The sequence below is a fragment of the Epinephelus moara genome, chromosome 23, assembly GCF_006386435.1.
Source record: "Epinephelus moara isolate mb chromosome 23, YSFRI_EMoa_1.0, whole genome shotgun sequence".
Classification (NCBI taxonomy): Eukaryota; Metazoa; Chordata; class Actinopteri; order Perciformes; family Serranidae; genus Epinephelus; species Epinephelus moara.
The window spans coordinates 32713099-32722557 of record NC_065528.1 but is presented as its reverse complement, the minus strand read 5'-3'; the positions used below and the strand labels follow the sequence as shown (position 1 = coordinate 32722557).

The following is a 9459-nucleotide window of genomic DNA, read 5'->3' as shown; positions in this document are numbered from 1 at the left end:
AAGTGATGTGAGGACTCTAAAACTTCACCTGAGCCTCCCTCGGCATATGGGTGAGTAGATAATGGCTGAATTTTCATGTTTGGGTGCACTATCCCTTTAAGGAGACATTGATAAGAGTACATAAGAATATTGATAGACACTAGATGAAATGTTTTTGTTCATTTTAACCTGAAAAACATCCAGAGCAGTGTGTGCAGCCTCCTCACAGGCTGCAAGTACAACTTCCACCAATCAGGATCAGTCTTTTCGCAGCCTGTGAGCTTCTAACCTGACTGTAACACTGAGGAGGACATGACGCACCTGACCGTCAGCAGAAACACACAGAAACAACCTTCAGTCTGAGCGAGGTGAAACTTTACCTGGTGCTTGCTGTGGGAGTTCTTCCGCCCGCGACTGAAACAAACAGAGAGAGTCTCAGTTTCACAGAAACAGGTGAGGTCACACTTCTTCTTGTTATCATGAGGAGAGAATCTGCACTGTGACATGAAACATCACAGGAAGTCATACCTGGTAGTCAGCAGCTCAGCTTTGTATCCTGGAGGAGAAACGCAGAGCCTCTGATTAACGTCTGAGTTATAAAATATGAGGCAAAGAAGCGGTGAGACAGTGTGTGTGTGTGTGTGTGTGTGTGTGTGTGTCTTACCTTCTGCTAAAGCTTTCTTCAGTATGTCATGTTTGGCCTGCAGTTTGGAGATCAGATTACTGCCCTCCAGATACTCACGGAATTTCTACAGATTCAGAAATAAAAACACACTTTTATCCTCTGTCGTCTCCTGAGGCCGCTCAGAGCTGAGTTCAGGGTCAGTGCAGGCTTTATGAATTATTATTAAAGATTTACAATGAGCAGCCATTTTAATATGATGTCATATTATCGTATACAGAATGAAATTAACTGCAAAAATGTATCTTCTGTTTTTAAAATGGCCGCCGTCCAGCCATGAAACACAACCCCAGCTTCCTACTGATCCCGCCTCACTCAAATACAGGAGTACACAAGTTAAATTTAAGACTTTTTAAATATCACCTTAAATGAAATTTAAGACCAAACTTGTGATAGAAACACACACCAACTATACGCTCTGTGTTTTGTGTAGTTGCTGTAAACATGTACATTTATATCTTCTCTTTATTCATAATCTATGTTCTGTATATTCTATATCCTGTTTATTCTGGATATCAATATTACATTACTCTGTACATCTGCTTAGAAGCTAAAGACAGAAGCTAAAGACGTTTCCTGTGTAGTTCCCTCACCGTGAAGTAGAAGAGCTCCGTCTCCTGCTGATTGGCTCGCTTCTTGGCCAGACTCGGTTTGTTCAAGTATCCGTCCGACACGCTAGACTTGACCGACTCGGAGGACGGGCTGTGGGTGAAGCTCTGAGAGACGTCAAAGTCCTCCAGCACCGTCATGTCCTGCAGGGTGGTCAGAGTCGCCCCCCAGGTCTTCTTCACCTGCAGAGGGACATATAAACAGGACTAGGACCAGCTCACATGATTCGTATGTTCAGCTGCAGAGTGAGCGCTCATTGCTTTACACCGCTCTCCGGTACAGGCAGCTGCTGACACAGAGTCTGAGCGAGACAGAGGTGTTTTTTAAAGTCTTTGCTCCCTCGTCTTGGTGTCGAGTCACCTTAAACTAAATTCTGTTAGAGGTACAGGTGATTTTAAAAACAGGATTAAGGACCTTCTGACCGCTGAATGCACACTGAAACACTGTTGTTGTTCTGTCTGAGATTTTTTCTGCGGGGTTAGTGCAATGTTGTGTTAACGTTAGCGCTGCTGCTCTGTCTCCATACCTGCACAGATGTCACTAAGACATGCTCACATCAGTGGCTGTAGGGGACTGATATCATAAGTTTAACTAATTATATCTACAGTAAATTCAACTGCGTCTCTTCTGTGAGTTTAAATACGGAGCCTTCCAGCATTTACAGGCCTCCACCCTCACCACACCCTCTGCATCTGTGGTGTTGGTGCAGCAGACTCAAATCATCCCTCTTACAAAGCTCTATTTTCCTGTGATGAAGAGAGGACGTTGGTTCCTGCAGAGAGAAGAAGAAGAGCATCCTGCACAAGGTCACTCCCAAATAACTCCACCCAAATACTGCATCCATCACTGAGAGACAGACCTCAGCCGGTCAGGACTGTCTCCTGCTCTCAGAGCTCAGAGCTGCTGCACCACAGTTTATTCTCCACCTTTAAAGAAAGACTGAAGCAACATCTGTGCTCTGCTGAACCTGAATGCAACAACACCAGAATAAATGTCACGACTGCACAAAGCTTCACGGATCAGCACGTATGAATTATGAATCATTTCAGATGGAGTCTCAGTCTCCTCAGAGTCTGATGAAGTGTGTGTGTGTACAGTACATATGCAAAGTGTGTTTGTATTTACAGCAGGATAATGGGTGTAACAGTGTTTTTATTTGTACATGATAATCAGGCTCTGTGTGTGTGTGTGTGTGTGTGTGTGTGTGTGTGTGTGTGTGTGTGTGTGTGAGACGTGCAGATGCAGCTCATTAATCCAGACTCCTTCAGCAGTTTTCTGCCCTTCAGGGCGAGTTAACAGCTGCCCTCTGTGCACACGACACAACAACAACACAACACACACTGCAGCCCGGTCGCCTTCAAATGGCACCAGTTTATTTTTAGAGGTTACATCTGCTCCATTATCGCCCCATTAAAACTGTATAAATTACCATAACTCTGAGCAAAGTTGGGACCTGTCTGATAAACATGTTCGTCTGTAATCAGGGAGGAGCTTGAGTCGGAATATCTCAGCAACTACTGGACCAACAGTCAGAAGAGTTGGTGCAGACGTTAAAGGTTTGAGTGCAGACTGATGTCACACCGTCCACATCTCAGATAGTTTCAGTGATTTAAATAGTTATTAAGCTCATTAGGAGACGTGACTGGAAAACAACTGATTAAAAGGGAACTTTGTATTTTCTAACCTGGACTCTATTCTCCATGTGGCTGTATACCAGTTCGTACCAAAAACTGGTCTTTATTTTCGTTATGATATGAATTTTTCATATACTGTAATACCGGTGAACAGCCCAAACAACATCCAGAACGTGCGCAGCGGGAAAGTGTTTCAGCAGAGACCCATTTCACCACTGCACACCACAGGCGTGCTAGAGCCGGCGAGAGTGAGAGCACAGAGGAAAGTGTAGAGGCGAGAATGGCTGCTGGAGAGAGTCCTGAAAGCGAAGCAACTGCACACGTTGTTGAAGAAGAACACGATGACCCAGAAGAACTCCAAAAAGGAGCCATGTCTGTCGTCTGGAGGTTCTTCGGTTTTAAAAGGTCAGACGTGGAGCAAACGACCATCTACTGCAAATGCTGTCGAGCAAAAGTTGTAGTCGGAGGTGGCAACACAAGCAATTTGCTGCACCACCTTAGCCGTAAGCACGTTTTAGAGTACCGAGCGAGAGAGAGATCCACACCCTCCACATCTCCACACTGTACTGATTATGCAAACTTGGTTCAATAAAAATGTTCTATTTTGACTGCAACCATAATCATTCTTTAACTCTTTACTGCCACCCTATTGGCAACCATACTTTGAAGAGGTCATGCATTTACCTGTGTGTGGACATGAAAAAACATGATACAGTCCTTATGACAGTAAAATGGGCTGTTTAAAGCCGATGTACTGCAGTAACTCTTTTCTTCTTAGAAGAAAATGTGGGTAAGACCACTCCAAAACATCGTCAAATACCGTGGAAGCGATATGATTTTTAAAAATTTGTCATACCGCCCAGCCCTACTCCCACGTCTCTGTGTCTCAGTGACCTCGAACTATGACTACACACTGACTGTATCGGTGGTGTTACCATCTACTGTTAGCTGCTGTTCACGCAGAGTGACCTAGATCAGTATAAAGGTCATTCATTCACACTGAAGTGAAGAAATATTTTAGTGGTTTTAGGGGATGTCCTGGTGAAGCAGTGAGTCTGGGACAAAACTCTGTTTTTAGCCTGTAGCTCTGACTGCCTCTCTGGGCACTGCGCTCACGTGTGTGCACTCAAACAGAGTTCAAATGAGGTTTTTCCAAACAGCTTTTTATGTCGGGGCTTCAGGACACTTGGATCACTACGGACGAGCAGTATGGAGATATTTTGTGGTTTCAATGATGTGTTTTGGGACGTTTGAATCTGGGGCGCCGTCAGCCTCCATTAGGTGGAGTTGTGTTGCTACCTCCTCTCCCCTTGGATCTCTGCAAGTGATGTGAGGACTCTAAAACTTCACCTGAGCCTCCCTCGGCATATGGGTGAGTAGATAATGGCTGAATTTACATTTTTGGGTGCACTATCCCTTTAAGACTTAAAGCTCATGAACACACCGAAGTCAGAGGAACGTGTTCCCATCAGAGGAGCACCTGAACGCAGCATCACTCTCACCGCAGCCTTGTTTCCATGACTTTAACATGTGGAGAAGTTGAAAGCTTTACAGGCTGATGGGAGGAGTCAGAGTTGCTGAGCTGTGATTGGATAATCTCTGGTCAGGGGGAGGGTCTAACAAACAGCCAGTTATCTTTGAAATATTTTTTCAAGCTCAGCTTCTTTACGATATGCGCTGCAGTATCTGTGTGTCTGACCTCTTCGTTCTCGATCTTCAGAGACGCCAGGCGGGTCTGCAGCTGCGTGAGGCGGAGCGTCAGCTCAGCCTGGACCTGCGGCTGGGAAGCGATCTGGGTCACCTGACAGGAAGTGGAGCGATAACAACAGGATTAAATCAGAAAATAAATTTACTCTTCAGGAAAAACAAAACTCAGACATGTGACCTGATACCTGTACTTTAACTTTAGTGAAGTTTATGTGTCAGAGGAACCTGTGACCCAAAATTAAACTGTGTGTATATCTGTAATAATGATTGAGAACTGGTTTCTGATGAACTTAAACTTCAGAACAAAATGACAGAGTCTGTGTTTCATACACTGACTGTGTCTGTGTGCAGCATACGGACTGTGAATAAACTATGATGTACTGACTGCGTCTCCCATGTGTGCCTGGAAGCCGAAGCGCTGCGGGGGGCAGAAGGCGGTGGGGTAGAGGCCCAGCAGACGCTGCCTGTCTCGGGCGGGGTCCAGGCCCTCCACAGCCCCCTCCAGCACCTCCAGCCCCGCCCTCCTGGAGGCTTCAAGGCTCAGCTCGGCTGATAGGTAGGTCCTCAGAGCCCGGCTCAGACTGGAGTGGTACCCTAGGTCACAGCACTTACACACACAGAGGACACATGTTGACACACACACCGACCTGTCTGTATTGATGAGAGGAAAGAGAGGTGTGTACTCACGTCGATGATATCGGGCAGGTCGTGGATGTAGTATTTAAAGACGGAGGCGTTGGTGGCTTCCAGAGTCAACAGATACTCGTTCCTGGCTTTAAGAGTCTTGAGTTTGTTCTCAGAGTACTTCGCCTTCCTCTGATGAAGAAACAAACACAGACTGTGTGAGCAGAATCAGAAACAGTTCTCTTTTCATCGTCTGTCACTGACAAAATGTGGATGACAGTATTGAGAAGCCCCTCCCCCTGCCTCGTACCTTCTCCCTCATCTTCTCCATCTTGCGGGCGGCGTTGCGTCTCTGGTGGCGCTCTTCTATCCGCAGGCCGAACACAGGCTCCACCCCTCCGCCCGTCCCCGACACGCCCTTCACACGGCCCTCCTGACGCTCCGCCTCCCGCAGCTTCGTCTCCGCGCTGATCGTCTCCACGTGGTACATGTGATACGTCTTCATCACCTAGGTAACAGGAGCACACAGTAACACAGGAAGTGGAGAACGTTACACTGCAGGAACGACGTATCTGGGTTCACTGTTTGGACAGGAAGCTGTTAACGGGCGGCGCTACGACTTTAAACAAACAGCATTGATCTGTGAGGCTGCGTTCATCACAGCTCAGAGCGACGAAACATCTCTGAGTATCAAACACGTCCTCTTTACTCTGATTCACTCTGTACAAGAATATTTCAATAATATTTAAACTTTAATTTGATGCTCTGTCTGCGTCTCTTACAGCCTCAGGGCAGAAAGAAATGACACACGTCTGATTCTCAGAGCCCTGCTGACACACTCCATCATCGCTGTTCATGAACACAGGTTGTTCCACTTACGGTGTAAAGCTCGTTCAGAAGTTTCATCAGGTCTTCCTGAAGCTGGAAGAGGATCTCCTTACTCTGACGGAGGAGTCAAAGACACAAAAACATCATCAGCATCACGTTCATACTCGTCTTATGTTTATCTGTATTGTTACTTTTCAGAATAACATTTTGTGTGTATCAGTGGTGTGGCGTCTATGAAAGGCCCCGCCCCCCTCCTGCAATCCCTACTGAGACATACTGAAAGTGTCACTGCTCTTTTCATACAGTTTTGGTCACAGACTCTCTGCACCTCCCGACTCTCCTATCTTCAGTGTCATTCTTTTACCAAAAAAAAAAGCAAAAATTTTGCACCCTAGAGCCAGTTCTTTTCTGTGTGAGGTGTCAACCAATCAGGGGCCACCAGGAACACCTGAACATATGACACACACACTGCTGTCGGGGGGAGAAAACAGACAAACACACAGACAAACTGCAGGCAGCAGTTGTTCATCAGTCATCATGTTTCTGTATTAATGTCTAATTTATGTGACAGTAACAACTGAGAGGGACACAAACAAAATTATTAATTTTATTAAAATATATACATATCTCTCTTTTAAAATCTGAGTCAGTGAGCACACTCATCCAAGAAGCTTCTGGTGCAGAGTCACAGGCTTTACATTATGTTCAGGTGTGAACCCTTACAGAGTCGTTGAGGTCACCCACGTTATCACCCACCTACAATGCAGTCTTGGGATCCCTTCTCAGACGACTTCACAACCATGCACACCTGGACCTATCTGACCCTAAAGGTGCGGACACACCAAACCGACATCAAAGAACTAGCGGCGATGAAAGCCAACTGTTGCGTCGTCTACGTCGCCTCACGTCGCCCTGTGTCAGTTGCATTTGAACACACTACACGGACTACATCCGACGGCCAAGTAGCACGTACGTTCTGCGCCTGCGTGAGAGAGAGCGGAGTGAGAGAGTGGTACATCCTGTCAGCCGAGGGGTTTCCTATCTGTGCAGCCGAGCACCGCAGCACCTCCACGGACTATTACATCCAGACGGTCCCGGTGTTTCCTCCGCAGGCTCCACTTCACTCAGCTGCCCGATAAACCCGCTGCTTCTTCCCACTTTAACCTGAATAACAAACCAGGGCTCGGTGCTCCGGTTGGATCCAAACGGAGAGCCGGGGCTAGCTCAGAGACTAGCGGAGGCTAACTGGCTGTGCTTCCCTCCGGTCATGCTGCGGCTAACGCTCCGCTAGCCGCTCCCAGCTAGCTCCGGTTTGTTATTCAGGTTAAAGTGTGAAGAAGCAGCGGGTCTGTGGGGCAGCTGAGTGAAGTGGAGCCTGAGGAGGAAGCACCGGTTAGCCCCGGTTTCACTACAGGCAGATTCACTCGCTACAGGGGCGAGGAAATAAAACCTGAACAGCCAATCAGAGTGATCTCTCTCACCGACAAGCTCCGCCACCGATTCAACATGCTCAATCGGTAGAAAAGCTGCCGATGCTGAAGTGCCGACGGTGCGGGACACACCGCAAAAACTAGGGCGACAGACGCTCACTGACGGCCTGACTTTGGTTGACAGCCGACCGTCGGCTTGGTGTGTCAGGGCCTTAACAACACACATGGTGGCCAGGTGGGTGAACGACTCATGTGACCTCAACGACTCTGTAAGGGTTCACACCCATGCTGAGTTTAAAGCCTGCGACTCTGCACCAGTCTGTTAGAGCTGAAGAAGCTTCTTGAATAAGAGGAGAAATGTCTTCAAGAGACTCAACCTGTCCAGCTGCCTACGATACAACAACGTCATTTCTGTGAATTTGGCAGCACATCCAACCAGCCTCACACCCACAGACCACATATGTAACCACACCAGCTCAGGACGTCCACATCCAGTGTCTTCACCTGTGAGATCGTCTGAGAGCAGACACCTGAACAGCTGATGCAAAAAACGGTTCAGTGATGCTCGTCATCCTCACCAGAGTCTGGACTTGACAGCAGTGTGTCCTCGTCACTGAGTTGTGTTCTAGTAAGGCAGGTTGGATGTACTGCCAAATTTACAGTAATATATTCTTTTTTTTAATAAACACTATTTCTTTGGTATTTTGGTCTTTATATCGGACAGTTTTTATGACTGAAGACAGGAAACAGGAGGAGAAACAGAGGTATGTCAGTGACGAAGAATCAAACAGCTGTGTGGCACTGACACACTGTATAAAGATACTAATCAGCAGTTGTGTGAATAAACTCAGGTAAATAAAAGCTTCGACCACACACAGAAGAATCGGTGGATCTCTGCGGCGGCTGCTCTCCAACATGGTTTCAGTCTCATGCATTAAACAGCTCCATCAGTGTGTGTGTGTGTGTGTGTGTGTGTGGCAGCGCTGCGCTGCATTAATATTACATTATGCTAAATGACTGTGGAATCCCAGGACGGATGGAGCCCGTTCCCATAGCGCCCGCTGAGGAAAAGATCAGCTGAGCCTGTCGCCATGGCCACGGGGCTGTCGGCGTTGTCATGGCCACCGAGCCGTCTGTCTCGGCCCGGCGTCCCTCCTCAGAGCGGAGTTTGTGATGTGATGGAGGTCTTACTGTTTATAGCTGCTGGCAGCCGCTGCACTTTAGTTAGCATGAATAAAAGACGAGCAGGAAGGGAGATTAATAATGAACGCGGCGAGCTAAAGTTAGAGGCGGTTTTCGGCCGTGTGTGTGTGTATGTGTGTGTGTGTGTTTAATTTGTTAAAGTGTGAGGCAGCTCGACGGAGCTCAGGGGAAACTGACTTTACTTTTCATTAAAATCAACTCTGGTTCTTTAAAGTCAGCCAGATGAAGAAACAACAAGCCTGCAGGACACGAGGACGACGACTCCCTGCACGGCACGGTTACTCACATACTGAGATACTTTTACTTTACTCGAGTCACCAGACACTTTATTAGGTACACCTTGCTGGTACCAGCTTGGACCCCGTTTTTAATTCTTGGTGTCATAGATTCAACAAGGTGCTGGAAACATTCCTCAGAGATTTTGATCCATACTGACATGATGACATCACACAGTTGATCCATGATGAGAATCTCCCGTTCCAGCACATCCCAAAGGTGCTCTATTGGACTGTGTCAAGTATCTTCTTACTATATAATGATGAAAACTCTGTGCGTGTGTGTTCCACGTTTTTCTCCTCACTGACTTGGTCAATCCATGTGAAATTTGGCACAGTGGTAGAGGGTCATGGGAGGATGCCAATGAAGCAATATTACATCAATTGGCCAAAGGGGGGCGCTATAGCAACCCATTGAAATGTCAAACTTTGAATGGGCATATCTCATGCCCCGTATGTGGTAGAGACATGAAACTTTGCACAGAGAT

General features: G+C 47.0%; 1 protein-coding gene across 1 annotated transcript in view; it reads right to left on the bottom strand.

Moving 5' to 3' along the window:
- Window positions 1-9459, bottom strand: part of LOC126385269 (SLIT-ROBO Rho GTPase-activating protein 1-like) — a 43881-nt gene that overhangs the window by 11751 nt on the left and 22671 nt on the right. The window contains exons 5-13 of the mRNA XM_050036879.1: window positions 6115-6177; window positions 5546-5743; window positions 5299-5427; window positions 4997-5218; window positions 4604-4705; window positions 1255-1452; window positions 644-728; window positions 508-535; window positions 360-393 (exon numbers count right to left, since the gene is read on the bottom strand). Coding sequence (XP_049892836.1) covers window positions 360-393; window positions 508-535; window positions 644-728; window positions 1255-1452; window positions 4604-4705; window positions 4997-5218; window positions 5299-5427; window positions 5546-5743; window positions 6115-6177 — 1059 coding nt within the window. The remainder of the gene's footprint in view (window positions 1-359; window positions 394-507; window positions 536-643; window positions 729-1254; window positions 1453-4603; window positions 4706-4996; window positions 5219-5298; window positions 5428-5545; window positions 5744-6114; window positions 6178-9459) is intronic.